At 43.2% G+C, this 17,834-nt stretch overlaps 1 protein-coding gene across 2 annotated transcripts in view; it reads right to left on the reverse strand.

Annotated features, from left to right (window-relative positions):
• Positions 1–56: 56 nt before the first annotated feature.
• The window catches only part of wdhd1 (WD repeat and HMG-box DNA binding protein 1), a 25,015-nt gene continuing 7,237 nt past the window's right edge, over positions 57–17,834 (reverse strand). The window contains exons 1-27 of one of the 2 annotated variants that reach the window (XM_035629322.2): positions 15,991–16,008; positions 15,293–15,342; positions 14,942–15,060; positions 14,057–14,168; positions 13,759–13,910; positions 12,668–12,779; positions 11,799–11,849; positions 11,613–11,708; positions 11,408–11,500; positions 11,063–11,169; positions 10,004–10,145; positions 9,692–9,896; positions 9,356–9,555; positions 8,999–9,183; positions 8,661–8,902; positions 7,752–7,889; positions 7,493–7,649; positions 6,532–6,646; positions 5,843–5,974; positions 5,550–5,770; positions 5,304–5,443; positions 5,137–5,193; positions 4,207–4,238; positions 3,686–3,856; positions 3,421–3,563; positions 3,191–3,326; positions 57–469 (exon numbers count right to left, since the gene is read on the reverse strand). In XM_035629322.2, coding sequence (XP_035485215.2) covers positions 278–469; positions 3,191–3,326; positions 3,421–3,563; positions 3,686–3,856; positions 4,207–4,238; positions 5,137–5,193; positions 5,304–5,443; positions 5,550–5,770; positions 5,843–5,974; positions 6,532–6,646; positions 7,493–7,649; positions 7,752–7,889; positions 8,661–8,902; positions 8,999–9,183; positions 9,356–9,555; positions 9,692–9,896; positions 10,004–10,145; positions 11,063–11,169; positions 11,408–11,500; positions 11,613–11,708; positions 11,799–11,849; positions 12,668–12,779; positions 13,759–13,910; positions 14,057–14,168; positions 14,942–15,018 — 3,408 coding nt within the window. In that variant the 5' untranslated portion in view covers positions 15,019–15,060; positions 15,293–15,342; positions 15,991–16,008 and the 3' untranslated portion in view covers positions 57–277. Of the gene's footprint in view, positions 470–3,190; positions 3,327–3,420; positions 3,564–3,685; positions 3,857–4,206; positions 4,239–5,136; positions 5,194–5,303; positions 5,444–5,549; positions 5,771–5,842; positions 5,975–6,531; positions 6,647–7,492; positions 7,650–7,751; positions 7,890–8,660; positions 8,903–8,998; positions 9,184–9,355; positions 9,556–9,691; positions 9,897–10,003; positions 10,146–11,062; positions 11,170–11,407; positions 11,501–11,612; positions 11,709–11,798; positions 11,850–12,667; positions 12,780–13,758; positions 13,911–14,056; positions 14,169–14,941; positions 15,061–15,292; positions 15,343–15,990; positions 16,009–17,834 lie in introns of those variants that run through there. The other variant, XM_035629321.2, reaches the window with a different exon arrangement.

The following is a 17,834-nucleotide window of genomic DNA, read 5'->3' on the forward strand; positions in this document are numbered from 1 at the left end:
TCTCATCTCATGGATAAAAACAGTTTGAGTAAACGGCAGGAATTGGAGACTCAGGGTTTAATAAAAACATTTACATTTATTCAAAAGTGAAGGAAACGTTTAGAGAACAGTAACAACAGTAATAATAATAATAAAAAATAAACCAGCAGTAGATGGAATCAGCCGGTGAATGTCACCGATCCACCGCCACGTGTTCTGATGAGGTCAGAACTTTGACACGTCTCGGTGATTCTCACACACAAATCTGAGCAAAACAAACTTAAAAAAATGAAAATGTTTAGTTTTTGTTAAAGGCGAACGCCGAGAGCTTGGAGGACGGATCCAGAGACTTCTTCTTCTTGGCAATGTTTTCATCTGCTCCCGTTGGTCCAGTTTCTTTTTCCACATCCTCTCCTCCTTCTCCTCCTCGTTTCCTCTTCTTCAGATCTGCTGCGTCTCCACTTTGGCCTTTTGCTCTCTCCGTCCACGACTGAACCCCAGAGAATAAAAAGAAAGAGAGGCATGAAATTCACATGTTGATTTACCGTCAGTTGTTTTTGTTCCTCCGTCTCCATGCAGGCTCCAAACCACCGACGTGACGATGACTAAACGCACACATGGGCGAGCGGAGGGAAATTGCATCCTGTCACGTATAATCACTATAGACAGGCTGCGTCTCTCCGGCCCGTCGGCTCTTTTCCTCCTCTGGCTTCCCCCCCCCCCCCCCCCCTCTCTCCTCCCTCTCTCTCACAGCAAAGACAAAAGGAAGCTCTTTCCTGGACGTAATGGAGCCGCGGTGAATCATCAGGCCTGGTGATGGACACACACACACACACACACACACACACACACACACACACACTAACCTGAATAGATTTGGTGTGTGGACGAAACAAAACATCATCTTGGAGTTTTGGGAAACACGATGGACATCTTTCATCCTTTTATGAACCAAACAACTAATTGATAACAACAACTTATTGTTAGTTGCAGCCCTAATTTAAGTATTAAAAATGATTTATGAGTGTTGGTGTCAGCGTGTGAAAAGACAGAAACAGAAAAGTCATGTGAACCTGTCTCGCCATGTTAAGCAAAATGAAAAAAATAAACAATAATGCGTCCGCCTGTTTATCCGTTTGGGATATGGCGTCTTCTTTGGGTCGTATCAAAACCCTCCACAAACTTTAAAGGGAAATCGGTTCAGTAGTTTCCTGCTAAACACCTAACAATGCAGGTATTCCCAGTCTAAAATATGTAATTTTATCCTCAATAGTTTTGTTCCTTCACAACTTTCTGACGACACCCAGAAATGATCTCGTCAGCCCCCGGGGGGGTCGAGGATCGACTGCACCAGAGGGTCCAGCTGGACCTCAGGGAATAAATGTTAAAAACTGAAATAATATTTTGTGACGTCTGTAAGATGGAACCAACTTCCATCAAATTAAAAAGTGATGGAAAATCTTAAATCTGTTTTTTTTTTTTTTTACATTGCTATAATCTCATTCTTAGAATATTAGAATATTACACCTATTTTAAAAAGTAGTCATTACTATTGATTAAAACTATAGTTATTACTATGCTTTGTTTTCTTCTCTAACTAATTGAACTTCTGTTTATTAAATTATTTTTTCTTCTTCCTTTTCCCTCTCTTCCCATTTCAATAATTCTTTAATTCGATTTCATTCTTCAGTATGCCCGTATGTTATACCGCTATGACCCCTATGTTTTGTTTCCCTCGTCGTCGTTTGATGTTGTCATTTGCCTGCACATAAAAAAAAGGAAAACCAACACAAATGTGTGAAATCCTCTTTTTAACATAACTGAAAACCGGGATCGTTTCATAATCGTCCCTTCTGCAGATCGACCCACTCACGCTGGATTATCATAAGATCAATGCTCTGTTGCCCAAACTGCCACAACACTCTGGACAGGGTTCCCCAGGCAACAGGCGTCCTCCCCTCCCCCCTCACTTCCTCCGCTCTCTCCTCCTCTCTGTCGAGTGTCACTCAGCTTTCTGCTGAGAGTCCTGATGAATGCAGGGTCAGGAACCAGGGGATGAAAGGACGAGGCGTCTCATTACGGACACGAGCGTCCCTCATTCATTCGTTCATTCATTCATTCACCTGTCCGACGACCAGCGACCACGACCGCCATCACGGCGAGGACGTGACGTTTATACAAAACTGTTTTTTAAAATCGGTTCCAGTTTCAGTCCCAAACATCTGCAGCTGACTATCACTGCTGATTATTGATAATTGTTGGTTTCACAGGTCAAACTGATCCTTCAGGGGAAAACTACACCAACACAGGATGAACCGAAAACAATTATACACAACTGGGACTGTAAAGAAAAATATAACATTTGATAAAATATATCTGTTCGGAGGGAAAAAGATAAAGAACGGCTGATGTCATATGCTACAATTTGCCTCACACAAGAAAAATGATATCAATCATATCACAAGGTGTAAATTAATATCGTGCATGATCGAACTGTAGCTGTTTTTAGACATGAACAAGTGGCGTCTGCCGTATTCTCACACAAGAAATTTGACGAGGGCAGGAAAAGTTCCAGAAAATGTCCAGAGCAATATTTGCGGTCTTTCCCGTTCTCACTTTCAGCCCCTCTGGAAAATCCCTGGAAATTGTCCAGAAATTCACAGCATGTCTGAAAGCAGCTAGTGAAATGTTTTTGAATACCAAAAGGCCAAATTTATAATTGAAATGAAGCTAAAAATGACGACTACTAATTTTGGCAGATTTAACTGTTCAGTATGAACATTCAACAATTCGTCATATTTATATTTTCCCATAGTGTATCAGGCGACTCTTCACGATTCACATAATATAGTCAACATTATCCCTCTGAGCAGCTGCACGCTAACTACACAAACCTCCGATGGTAAATGTGCAACAATTTTATTTTGACCTGAGGGAGTCGGCGCTCGTGAACAAAGATGGAAGCTAAATCCGTTTTTGTTGTTGAAATGTTTTTAGACTAATTTTGTCATATCGCATTAAAAGGGGATGATGTGTCAACTTTGTGGTCAAGGATCGTTTCTGCTGCCCCCAAGTGGCCGAAGGAAAAAAAGGAGAAAGAAATAACGTATTGCAGGTTGGAGCTTCTCACCGTAAATTTTTGCTCAACTTTTATAAAAAGGTTACCAAGGTTTGTTAATACAATTTGATGAAATTTAAAAGTGGTCCGTACCAGTCGCTCGTCTGCCGACAGCGTCCTGAATCGTCCCATGGCGTCTTTGATGACATCGGTCTCCTCCATGTCCGGGTGGTCGGCCACGATGTTCTTCCTGTTCTCCTCCAGCCACAGCTGGAAGCCCGTCTTCGGCCTGAGGAGTCAAACACACGAGCCGGTCAGAAAACTGAACAATCTGAAGAATCTGCCTTTTTCGAACGATTTGGTCAAATCCATATTTTTTCTACCTCTTATTTTCCGTGTTCTCCGCCGGCGAGGCCGGAGGCGGGACCTCCGGTTGTTTCTGTTGATCCGCCGGCGGCTCCGTGCTCTCCGGAGTTTTCTTACTGGCTGCTTTAGTGCCCGTCATGTGGAGCAGAGTGGACTGAGTCTAGAGAGAAACGAGGGAAGTCATCAAATGAGTAAATGTCTCCAGTTTTTTGATGATATTTCTCATTTATATATATATATGTATGTATATATATTTCTTTTTGAATGTGGCGATACCGGTACCTTGGACCTGGGCTTGGGTCTGGGGGCCAGCGGTTTGAGGACGGGAGCCTTGTTCGCTTTCCCCGCGGATCCGGCGAGCGGAGCCGACTTCCTGCTGGACGTCATGTTGTCCAGGATGTTGGTCACTCGAGGTTGACCGGACGGAGCCGACGGCTTCGTAGATCCAGCGAGCTGAAACCGTTTTATTAGTTGCAATTATTAGTCTTTATGCATAATCCAAGGTTTTTGTGGGATTCACAAAGAGACGCTGAACACAACTTCGTACCTGCTTGATGGTTAAATAGCTTTTATGAATGATTTTTTTCTATATCACTTTTTTTTTTAGACAAAAACAATAATTCCTCATATCACAGCCTGGACTTGAAGATTTTACTATAATCACACACCCAAACACTATGAGTGACATCACTGCCTACTCAAGGCCATTTGAAGAATATGTATGATTTTGTTCATAAGATTTTAGACTTTTCAAAACATGTTTTAAACAACGAAGGCTGCTGTGAAATAATCTGAGATCTCACCTTGAAAGGATTCGCTCGTCCTACCTTCCCAACTGAAAAACAAATGATGGAAATGAGACGCACATCCAGATTAAATCATATTTGAAGACATATTGAAACATGTTGCTTCAGTTTTTCTTCGTGACCACGAGACGAAACTCCACTGAGGTGAACCGAGAACTACCACAACTCGACTTTAACACCGGAGCCGACCGACGCTCACGTGGATCAGGACACGTGAGCACAATACAAAATATCACGTCAACATTTTAAAAATAAATATTTGTTAAAATATATATATTAAAATGTTGCTCCGACATGTTTTGAGTATTTTGCAGATGAGAAATAAACTTGAAAATAAATAACTAAATAAATATACAGTCTGGTGGACAAATTATATTTTACTACAATAAACGACAAATTTCTGAATCACAATTCATTCAACACGTAATCCTTTTTTTCCTTTACGTCTCTGTGACAATTTCCCATCAGCTCATTAAAGCGTAAGGAGTTTGCTTTTGATTGACAGGCGCCTCAACCAATCACGGTTGTCCCGCCTCAGCTCCAACCAAATTTTACTTCATATTTGGATTTTCAAATTTCGACACATTTTTTTCAAAAATTACGGTTTCAGAACATCAGCGACAGAAACATCATTGTGTGGCTGGAATATATTTTATTTTTTGCAGTTTATCATTAAAATTCACATTAAATAGATTTATTAAATTTAAATCATATACATTACCCTGTTTTAAAATAATATATTTTCTCATTTTTGTGTCTTTTAAAATCAATTTCAACAACTTTTTTTTTGTTTAGTTAAAAAAAAATCTGTGCTGCTTTAAAGAACTTTGAACAACCTTCTTTTTTAGGTGTTTTTTTTTTTTAACTTGGAGTTGTGCGATATAAATATACTTTTGTACTTATGATTTCTGATTGACGTTTACTCACGTGGGGTCAGAGACGGCATCACGGGTGAACCTGCTTCTTTAGCAAACGGGTTCACACCTGCACGAGGAGACAGACATGAATCACACGTGAGCCGGAATCATCAACGTCTCGTGGAATTCCCCTGAATTCATTCTGTGCAAAGAGCTGAAGAGAGAAGCGGAACTAACGTTTTCTGGTTTCCGTCGTCTCCTCCGTCTCCATCTCCTGTGCGTCCTCTTCCTCTCCTCGCTCCTCCTCTTCCTCCTCCTCCTCCTCCTCACGTTGTCTGTTGCTGTGACGTCGTCCCGTGACCTCGCTCTGACCGAACCTGTCCAAATGAGACGCGACGAGAACAGAGTTCCCTCGTCACTCGGAGACGAGAGGAAGCGGAGGCGCTGGGCTGCGTTTGAAGATGGATTTTTTTTTATCGTTACCCAGACGGCCGCCTGATGCCGGAGTACTCTGGCTCCTCCTCGTCCTGCTCCTCCTCTTCCTGGACCTGGTTGGACTTCTCCAGAGCCAACTCGCTGAGCCGCTGGGCGAGCGCCATGCGCCTGGACCGGGACGCGTACCGGATGGCCAGCGGCACCACGTTGTGAGTCATCAGCTCCGCCAGCTCCACGGCGCGAAACTCCCGCTCCAGCTTACAGGACAACTGGAAGGACGAGAACACAGTGAGTCAGGAGGACGACGTTGGGGGAACCTTTTCGGAAAAAAAGATACTCACGGCAAACATCTTCATGAGCAGCTCCTGCTGCTCCTTCTGGGATCGGGTCTGTCCGTCCTCGTCGACCTCGTAGCCGCTGGACGACAGGAAGCCGTAGTGGTGGTGGAAGAGGACCGAACGCAGGAACTGCTCCTGGAAGGCGACAGAGGGCGACAGGCTGAGTGGAAGCTGTGTGTTTCTGGATCACGTCACGGAGAAGTGATGTAACTTCACATCCTCCGTCGCATTCATGCTGCTCTTCAGATATAATTCACCGATAAGAAAAAAAAAAAGCTCTTCCGTGGATAAAAAAAAACTTTCTCCATGTTGTTTGATTCAAGAATAAAACCAGAAGGGAGTTTGGGTTAAATACAGTCGCATGAAAAAGTTTGGGCAACCGTGGGCAAATAATATATTTTTTAAAAACATTGTTTTCGACTGTTTCTTTTTGTTTTATTAAAAAAAAACAAAAAAACGGTGATAGTGTCTTATGAAGTCAGTCCTTTGAAATCCCCAGGGAGGGAAGAATAGATTCCATTAGATATATCAGCTGATTGTGGAGGCACATGTCCTGCAGTCAGTCAGGAGAGAGACTCTGAAGAGAGGCCGGGTTCTGGAACACTCAAGATCCAACACGACACACTTCGAGAAACGTGGAGGAAACCCCGTTACTGTCTGTTGCGGCTCGTTGTGTTGCGTGTATTTATTACCTCCATCTGTCCTTTCTCTGTGGACGTCTGACACAGCGGCAGCTTGAAGGGCAGGATGGCCACGGCCGGTCTGGGCAGGGTGGGCGGATACCTGGAGCCCTTACAGGGAATACACCTGACGGCACGGGGACAGACCGGAGTCAGACTTCAGCCGACGGAAAACAACAACGTCCGATAACTTCACCTTAAAATCAACACGATCACGTCATGGGATCGGGATCCAGTCCAGCTAACTACAAAAATCAGATGATCACTTCTGAAAGAATAATGTTAGTTATTATATTCACACCCAGACTCTCAGTATTAAAACATAATGCTTCAAACTGAAAAGTTCGTTTTTTGTTCTCCCATAAAATAAACTAAAATTTAAAAAAAGCCAAATTAGAAAACTGAAGCTATGGGGAGTGTTTTGTTTCCCCTAAGATTCATAAGTGGATTTATTTTTTATTCGTGACAGGAAATCGAACACAAGTGTGAGTCACGCGGAATCTAAAAATCATCACACGGAAGCAAAGAGTACAAGACAACTAGGAAAAGGCCATTTCTGAAGACACCGCGGCGTGAACGCTGGCTGCTGATTGGCTGACGCTCAAGTGGATCGCTGGTGTGAATGTGGATGAAGGAGCTGAAGGCGTGTGAAGATCAGGGAAAGTGGGGAAATGTGTAATTACTAAAACAGTTCAGGGAAAAAAAGTTGAATATTTCATTAAAGTTATGAAAAATTTGAACATGAGCCGGAATTTCCTAAATTGAGCTGAAAGTTTTGATGTTTGAATGAAGTTTCTAGGTTGAAAAACGTGGAAAGAAGAGGAACAAAAAAAAGAAGGCTGAAACGTTTTTGTAGAATAACATATGTCATGATAAAGGCGGCAATATCTTTTTAGTCACACTGAACGACATCACTGTATGTTTCATATTTGTATGTTAACGCAGTGAATATTTCATTCCCTGTTCGTCACACCTGAGCTGCTGCGGGTTCTCGTGCACGCCGACCACCCAGTAGTGGTCCGACTTGCTCTTGCACGTCTCTCTGGTGTGACACACCGGAGTCCACGTGTTCCCCAGGGAGCGGTTCAGCATCCGCACCACGCCGTCCGAGTCCACGTAGCAAGGGGTTCCTGGGAGAAACAAACGACCACACAGTCGTCTGAGAAAAAAATCCTTGGTTCACTTCTGTGAAAAAACTGTTTGTTTTCCTACGCGTCAGTCGACTGACTGACCCTCGGCGGTGAATCCGAGCCAGGTCAGGTGGGAGCGGAGGGAGAGCGGGAGCGGCTCGCCGTTGATGATCTGCCTCTTTCTGCGACCGAGCTGCAGCAGCTGGACGCCCAGAGCCTGTTCCCCGTCGAAACCCGTGGCTGGTGACGGAAAAACACGCATGAGAAATAAGACCTCCATACAGAAGATTACCATGAATATGATTTGTGTAATAAGAAGCGTCTTTCCAATATGAAATACATATATGCAGGAGCAGGGCTGGCAGGTTAGTCATTTTCAATATTTGTATGCCTGATGACGCAGTGTTTTTTTTTGCAGTTTCTATTCTTCTATGCTGGTTTCATTCAATCTCCGAGCAAATATGAAAATCTATTTGTCTTGAACTGTCTCAGTGTAACATTACAAGTTGCTTAAATGCTGTATATGAACTTCTGTACTTATTAGTGATATTCTTATATGAACCACTTCACAAAGCAATTACTTGAACTTTTTTTATTTAATGTATTTAGCTTTTGTATAGTTCTTTTTTATTTTGATCGTATATTATTTTGCTATATTTTATTATCTGATGCATTTGACTCTGTCTGCTGCTGTAACAAATAAATGTATTACTTTTCTTATAATTCAGGTCAAGTTTATTTATGAAGCACGTTTAAAACAATGATATTTCATTAAAATGCGACATAACAAAATACAAAGAGAGAAGTGCAAGAACAAAACAAATCAAAAATAATTAAAAAGTTAAAAAAGTGAATAAATAGAACCTATGGTCTCTCAGAAGCCAGAGAACTTCAGTTTATCCTTAAAATATGTCTACAGAAATCCTCATAGAGGCCTCAAACGACTGGATACACTATTTAATAACATACTATGAGTGTGTGTATGTGCGTGTTTGTGCGTGTGTGTGTAACCTCGGTGGTAGACGATCATCAGCTGCTCCCCGTGCGCCGCCATGCAGACCGCGGCCCCCGGCAGGCTGAACACTTCCCTCTGGACGCCGCCGATGGAGAAGAGTCGTAGCATCTGCACGCTGGTGGCGACCGCCGCCCAGCCCCGACCCAGACACAGCGCCCGCACGTCCTCGCCGCTCGGCAGGTCCACCATCCACTCCTTGTTGGTGTCCCACGAGGAGAAGTGGAGGCACTGCAGCTTACTGGGAAGAAGAGAGAGGTTCACAGATTCAATGAAAGAATTAACAAAAAGAAAACACGAGGAGGAGGAGGAGGAAGAGGAGGAGGAGGAGGTTTACCTGGCGAGCTCGTCGGTGCCGGGGCAAGCGAGCAGCACGGCCTCCTGGGAAAGGTCGGCCACGGTGTGACCCAGCGAGTTGGTGAGGTGCATGGCGTGGTGCACGGCCGTGTCGTGGAACTCCACGTCGACGGCGTTGTCCTGCTCGTCGTTATAGCCGCGCACGATTCCCACGGAGTTCCACATCTGAAGCACAAGTCGACTGTTGTTATCATAATCACATTAAATCTGCTTTTATTCCCGTTTCTTTTACAATTAAAGAGCCATAAAGATCATTCAACAAAATATAAAGACAACAATTGTATCTGTTTTTTTTTTTATCTGCGGTCGGATCCATCCGTCCGTGCGTCCCACCCACCATCAAGCGGTGTGTGAGGTGAGCGGGGGTGGAGCCCGACTGAAAGGCCTTCTGTGGGTGCGTGGGCAGCGGACCCTCGTAGACGGGACGCAGGGGCACCGGGGGGGCGGCAGACGGTGGCACGATGGCGCTGCCCGTGTCGTTGTCGTCGTCGTCGTCGTCCCCGAATTTGTCCCGACCGAGCTTCAGGGATCCGGTGTCTGAACGAACGACGCGCGAGTGAGTTATTCAAAAGATTTCAGTGGACAGGAAACACGTAAAATGTAGAATAACAAATTTCACTGCTTTTCTGTTTTTCACACCGTTTAACTTTAACTAAACTCTTGCGTCACTGACCCAGCGAGTTCTCGTCGTCCAGGAACGCCCCTCTGTTCCGCACGCGCCCCGTCGCCGGCATGAGGAAGTCGTCCTCGTCCTCGTCCTCACGTTTCTTGACCGGCGAGTTGGCGCCGCTGAGCCCCTCGTCCACGAGTCTGTCGTCGTCGTCGTCGTCGTCGTCAAACAGGGCGTCGTAGTCTTTCGCTGGCTTTTTTGCCGGAGCCTAAAAATGTCCAGAGAACAGAATCGATGATGATGATGATGATGATGACGACAAATAAATGAAATAAATTCCGGCGCGTCGCCGTCCGTCCCTCGGGCGGTCGGTACCTTGGGGGCGTCGCCGTCGGACGCGGACGTGCTGAGTCCGTCCAGCAGACACAGGCAGCCCTCGGTGTCGGTGTAGGCGATCTGACCGCCCGACGGGTGCCAGGCCAAACCGCACACGGTGAAGCCTTTCTCGTGCTTCTGCCTGCAGCAGAGGAGAAAACATCAAACTCTGCCTGGAACCCTTGTTGCCCCGAGAGGCGTTTTCAATATGTGTGGAGTTTGTCCTTCGCCGTCATTGCACCTCAGTGGGTTTTTTGCTCAGTGTCTAAACCAGATGAACGGAGGAGAACTGTGCTCAGTGGGGCTGCGACTAACCGTTATTTTCATCATCCAATAAACTGTTGATTATTTTCTCGATTACTCGATTAATTGTTTGGTCCATAAAATGTCATAGAATGGTGAAAGGTCTCGATCGTGTTTCTCAAAACCACCAACATGATGTTTTGTTTTGCCCACACACCAAAGATGTTCAGTTCACTGTCACAGAGGAGCAAAGAAACCAGAACATATTCACATTTAAGATGCTGAAATCGGAGAATTGTTGTATTCATTTTTCCTCTTCATTTATAATAAAGTGTATGGTCAAACTGCAAAATATTGAGCTTCAATCACATTTCTTAGTCATAAAGGTTTGATAACATCTTAGGAACTATTGGCACATTTATTTCTTTTTATATATATACACACATATATATATATATATATATATGTATTCGCCAATATTTCCCAATATTGCCCCATGCCAATATTAGAGATACGTATTGTTTTACTCTCTATTATCTGTATTGATATCAGCCCCCCCAAAAAATCCATACCAGTCGGCCTCTATTAGAGTCTCCTGATGTTGTCTTTACTGCAGAAATGAACCAGGGTGAGAATCTGTCACACGCCAGAGAAACAAGAGCTCGTCACAGACGACGGGTTAAAAAAAAATAGAAAAATGACAAATGTCAAAAGTAAATAAAGACGCGAACGAGAGAGGAAACGACGGGAGGTGGGGGATCGTAACGCTCCCCTCGATGAGCACATCAGCTTCTGAGCGGCAGTGTGAAAACGCACCTCTCGACACACAGTTTGCTGTTCGCGTCCCACACGGTGAGCGAACCTCCGACGCTGCCCGCCGCCAGGAACCGACCACACGGGGACCAGGTCACCACGTTGATGGGCTGCGGAGGGGAAACAGAGGAAGAGCAGAACAGACCTCAGACAGAGCGGTGGTGGTTTCAGCTCCGAGCACACGGAGCAACTGGGCCGTCTGCTGGAGGTAAGTGGGCCGCGAGCGAGCGAGTGTGTGTGTGTGTGTGTGTGTGTGTGTGTGTGTGTGTGTGTGTGTGTGTGTGTGTGTGTGTGTGTGTGTGTGTGTGTGTGTGTGTGTGTGTGTGTGTGTGTTGGCCTGGACCTCACCTGTGTGAGCAGATCGTCCGACAGAGTGCTCACGTGATCCCAGGAGCCGCGCTCGTACAGGTGGACCTTCGTGTCGACGGGAACCGCCAGAAACTGACGAGGGAACACAGTCCAGGATTAACGTTCTGCTTCTTATGAATATAATTGTTTATCTCTGTGCTGAGGAGGCAGAAAATGGCGGCGAATTGGAGATTCACAGACTGACCTTCCCCGCCCGGGGCTGCCACGCCAGGCGACACAGAGACTTTGCGTTGGTGACGTCGTTGGTCTTCTGCAGCAGAGGCCAACTGATCACCTGCGTCTGGACGGGAACAGAGAGGATCAGATGGAACGCACATGAAAATAATAATAATAAAATAAAATTAAGTTAATAGGATCGTGTGAGACGTACCTGCTCCTCGATGTTCCACACCACCACGGAGCCGTCGCAGCTGGAAGACGCCTGACAGAGAAGTAGAGTTTGTTTTTAGTCCGACAGATAAAAAAAAGAAATAAAGAAATAAAATAAAGAAATTGGCCGATGTGAGCCCTTCACACACACATGTCGGTATCTGCATTTATGTTTGTAATGCGCTGATATGAAAGCTTTCATCTTACAGAAGAAACAAGGCAGAAAAGAAGAGATTTGCATTTATTTTTATATTTAAAAAAAATTAAAACAAATTAATTTGTTACTTCATGTATATATATATATATATATATATATATATATATATATATATATATATATATATATATATATATGTTTTGTCTGATCAAAAGCCCAAAATATTCAGGTCAAGAAACCCTTCAATTAAAAAAAAAAGGAAATGTTTGACATGTTTAATTCATAAATTCCTCCAATGATTCACTGATCTCAAAGTAGCGACTTACTGATCGATTAATGAGCGAATCGTTCAGCTCCATGAGACACAAAAGCCAATAAATTGAAAGAGAAGAAGTCGTATCCTCTATTTTTGTAAGACAGGCTCGAATTTTTTCATGTCATACAGTACTTTTGTTTTATTTTTACTGTAAAGCTGTTTTTCGGATATGAGTCTGGATATCGTTCACATGCTTTACGCCTTCATGAAGGTTATAATATTCAGTTTTTACTGAAACCACTTTAGACACTTTAAAGAGTTCTGAATAATAAACCGAATCCGATAATTTCACATGGAGTTTTCGTGTATTTGAGGTTTATAAAAGAGTAAATTGGAGACCAGTGTCTTCAGAATCAAAAGAAACAGGTTTCTGTCGTCAGAGGGAAGATTCACCCACCAGGAAGTCATCTTTGGGGTCAAAGGTGACGCTGAGGACGGGCGCTTCGTGGCCGCGGAGCGTCTTCTGCTGGCTGCTGTCCGACACCTCCACCACCTTCACCATGAAGTCACTGCGGAAGAGACAGAGAGAGACACTGTGAATTAATATGACACGAGCAGGAAACGTGGATAAAGGGCGGCTTGGACCAACAAATCGTCAAATCAATAAAACCGAGAGACGCAGAAATAATCCCGATCATGCTTCCAGCGTCTTTTCCAGAATGCAAATGCCAAATCCGTCCAAACAGCCTCAGGCGCTTGAATAAAAAAAATTACAAAATCAATATCACAGCAGAAATGACCAGTGTGAACATATAATAGCGACATCAATACGCCGCCACGCGACGCGCTTTTGTTGCTGTGATGAACCCAAAAATCGATTGTGGCAGCAAAACAAAACGTTTACCTCCAATCAAGACTAATCATAAACCCATCCAGCAGCGCCGCCGCGTCCGCCGGGCGGAAATATCATTCTTCTTCACCCGCTGAGTCTGGAACAACAACAGCGAAGCTAACGAGATCATAGTGCCGGTTAGTCACAGTGCGCACGACGGCGAACAGCAACAACAACAACAACAACAACAACAGGTGCATTTTTTATGTACGCACGACAGCCTCACGGCTGCCGCGGGGCGAGACGCCGCAGCCGAGTGAACGTGCAGCGGCTTGACAAAAGCCAAAGTGACACAAACGCTCGTCCTTTCACATCAGCGGTGGGAGATATCTGAGGAGGAAGCGATGGATCTGCCCAGTCGGCTGGACCTCCTCACGAGGGAGCTTCCTATTTCAGAGGAAAGGAGAAATAGTCGCCCCCACAATTCATTGCAGCAGCGATATTTAACGCGACGCGTCATGCACGAACGTATACGATCCAATGCGAAGTAGAAGAAGCAGAGGAGTATGAATATGACTGAGAAGAGACGCACGTCATCATGTAAGTCACCGTTGCCTATTAAGCTAATACACAAAATGCCGGGTCAAGTCGTTAACCATGTCGTTACTGTTTCACATGAAACTCTTTCGGGGTTTGGTGCGTTTATCGCCACGTACCTGGATCCGGCTGCGACTCTCGAGCCGCTGCTGTTGAAGGTGACGTGCGTGGCGTTGGTGGTGAACCGGGTCAGGATGCCGTCGGGCTCGCCGTCGGGAAACGTGTGGATCTGCACCGTGTTGTTGGAGCCCGCCGTCACCAGCTTGCCGTTCTGTGGAGGAAGAGGAGGAGGAAGAGGAGGAGGTCTCAATGCACCGCCGACAGTCGTCATTTCTTTGGTGAATTAAAATCATCTGTCGTGAGTTCGCATATCAACAACGCGGTGAATGTGCCGGAGGGCGGCGGCAGGCGACCGACCTTGAGAGCCAGAGAATACGCCTTTTCCCCGACGGTGATGAACTTGGGGTCGTCGTCGTCCAGACCCTCCCATATCCGAACGTCTCCATCGTTTCCACAGGTGACGATGAACCTGCGGAAAAAGACACCATGAAAAACAGGAAACAATTTTTAGGGATTTTTTTTGTCTCTTTAAAAAAAGAAGTATATATTTATATGACTTTTTAATAGAGTATGACCAATATCGATATTTGGGGGCCGATGCCCATATTCAGGTTTAAAAAAATTCCGAATCAGATATAATCAAAATTCAAAATTGTCAATGATTCCTACATTATTTTTATCAAACCCTAATAATCATAATAATAATATATTGAATTTATAAAGCACTTTTCAGGAACCCAAAGCGCTCAAAGAAACATAACTGAGGCTTGATATTTTACAGTTTAACCATAAACTGTACTATAGTTTACTATAAATAACTACAAATAAAATTTTAACACAAATTCAACCAAATATATTGAACTTGAATGAAGAACATTATTAATTTTACTTAAACTGTAAACATCCCTGCATTGTTCATTGTGCACAGTAAAAGATTTCATATCAGTAAAGATAATTGAACACAAATTCAACCAAATATATGGAACATAAACGTCTTGAAGTGAGAAAATGAACATCACTTAAAAAAACACAAATTATTATTGATCATTTCCGACGCAGCAGATTCTTTATGACAACTTTTTCAACTTATACTTCATGTTGCTCATAATACTTACTGTACTTTTGACTCGTCTTAACTGAGGCTGCAAGACTTTTATTTGCTCTCTTGATAAGTTCTTTACTTCAGTAAAAGGGTCTGATCTCTTCCTCCATCACCTCTTTACGGATCATGACGTCACTTACCTGCCCCGCTCGTCGAAACAGACCTCGGTGTGACCCTCCGAGTGCCCGTAGCGCATCGGCTTCCTCTCGCAAGGCATTTTCTTCTTTTCTTCTTCTTCCAATATTCACAAAGCACCGGACTGACGAGCAGAGTCACACACAGATGAACACATCAAACCTAGTTCTGATCCAACACGTGAACAATGACACACAACTGCACAACACAAGTGTTAATCTGACGTCGCTTCGCTCGCCTGTTGAGCTAACGCTAATGCTAAAGCTAACAACAACAACGCGGTGTGTTTTCTGCGCGGAGGACGAGCAGAACAGTTTCATCTGTGTGTGTAGATGAAGTAGGAAAGTAAAACTTACAACTCTGCAGCTGCTCAGACTCGAGCCTCTTCCGCCTGGAATCTCCCGCGCTGCGTTGAAAAACAAGGAAGCGCAGCGTCACAACTCCCGCCACCTACGTCATGACGCACAAGACACGAAGCCCCGCCCACGTTCGAGCCACGCAGTGCGAGATTCAGGAGTTTGGTTTAACGTCTTTTTTGCACAAATGTAGTATCATTTAAATAAATTAGTGTCGAGAGTGACTGGATTTGATTTGTTAAATTCATATGCTTTATTTAAATGTTGACTTTAAACTCCATGGAGACTATAATAATTATATATCCTGATCCACTCTCCTTCACCAGTGGGTGGCGGTAATGCGCCGTTATGTTGCCGACCGCCAATAAAACTCCACGAAGAAGAAGAACTCCTTCCCTAGTAGAGAAGTACAGTTTAATCTATTTATACTTCAAAAGAACACAAATGAGTGTTATCAATTTATATTTCAGTATCTTAGACAAACATGTAATTGAGAAGATATATGTTTTTTTTTTTTTTTATTTTTTTATTCATTATACATTTTTGGTTGTTTTCTTTTATTATTCTTCTTTTATTATTGTTCTTATTTCATATAGTAAATAATAGTGATGCTGAGCCACACTCTTTAACCCGTTGGGAGTGGTTTTTCGACTGCCAAAAAAACCCAGAAGAAGAAGAAGAAGAAGGAGGAGACTCACCTGAGCAAGATGGCTACCTGCGGAGATAAGTGTTTATCATCGTTCGTTTTGTTGACAGCTCACTGCTCCCGATTATCAAATCACTCAGTCAAATGTCAAAATATAATTAAAAGCGCTCGCAAACATATTCAGATTGCTTTTTTTCCATCTCACTGAGAAAACTACTCCGATTAAATCTGATAACCATCCTACTAGACACAGTCAGACGAGATTAAAGATATTTTATTGATATTTATTCTTCTTAACATATTAAATATGAAGCCATGAGCATCAAATGTTCATCTGTTGCTCGTAAATTTTGGTTTGTATATCAACAGACCTTCTTTCTCCATAAATATGGATCAGTTTACAGATGTAGGCCTATCAGGAACACACTGTATTTAGAAAAAAATATGAATATTTATCAATATTAGTATTTAATCTCATTGATCTCACCCCGGGATGTCCACGCTCACCCTAACCCTTGAATGATTTAGTCTTTTGAGCAGCTATTAATATACAGTACACGTAGATCTGGGCTGTGATTGGTTGCAGCCCGTCCGCGGTCGACTCTCCACTCGCCTGGTTGAGCAGCGTCTCAGGGGAGGATTTGATTAGTGCAACAACAGGAAGTACAGTGCTCGATGTCTAAATATCACATCACAGAACTCTTAATAGTTTACAAGAATCAGTGAGAATCAGAGTATGAAGCCTGATGTGTGTGTGTGTGTGTGTTTTAGGCTACTCATCGACGTATAAATGAGTCCCTGGATGAACTCGACGACACGAAAACCAATGTTTCATTACTTCATTTCGGATATCAGATGAAACATGAATCAGATTCAACTGCAGACATTGGGCTTTGAGCTGCTGAAAAATGATGCTGACCAAGCGGATCGTACAAGATAACATTAATATTTCATGTATGTGGTCATTGGGAAAATCAATAGGTGTGGCTCCTGACTCTGTCCACCGACTGAAGCGAGCGTTCACGTGGAGGCAGATAAAGACACTGACAAATGGTCGTGACATAGAGATCTTGGTGTAGCAGCTGCACGGAGTTGTCTCGTTTTAATTCTCTTTCATTAAGAGATAACGTTGAATTAAGGATCAAAATGGACGCCGCAGAGGACGAAATGTCCCGATTAACAGAAAACAATGGTCTTACATTTCCCGTAAATTAATATTTAAAGTCCAGTTAAAGTCTTTTTCTCTTTTTCCATTTCTGGTTTCCGGCAGCATCTGAAAATTCAATGTGAATGTGATGTATTCTGGACCGTTTAGTTCAAGAACCGTATTCAACACGACGTAGAAACAGGGAGACTCACAAACAGAAAACAGAAAACATTGTGATTATACATATATGAACACATAGTTATAGACAATTTTTTCAATTTCTGTGAATAAGTTCTTCTAAGTATTATACACTGTAGCTTTACAATTAAAAAAAACTGTCTGGTTATTTTCTTATTATGGAGGAATTGAAAAGTTAAAGGAACCTTTATTAGGAGCAATATTTCCAATACGATACATTGGCTGATATAAGTACATATATTAATCTGTCAATGTTTCCTAGGATGTCGTTATCAAACCTTTGTCATAAATAACTATAAATGGAAAGAAAACAAGCAAGAATTAATAAAAATAAACATAATTTATTCAACGTAAATGTCAACCTAAATGCCATTTTTTTCCTGCATTTTTTATTCTGTACAAGAGAATATTTCATACCGGTAAGCATAAGCGCTGATACCGATATGTGAGAGGCTTATATCGGCCAATATTTTATATACAGTATATTCCTCATTTATAAACAGAAAGTGTAATAATTGAACAGCAAACATATGAAATAGGAAAGTATAATA

This window comes from Scophthalmus maximus, chromosome 4, assembly GCF_022379125.1.
Source record: "Scophthalmus maximus strain ysfricsl-2021 chromosome 4, ASM2237912v1, whole genome shotgun sequence".
Lineage (NCBI taxonomy): Eukaryota > Metazoa > Chordata > Actinopteri > Pleuronectiformes > Scophthalmidae > Scophthalmus > Scophthalmus maximus.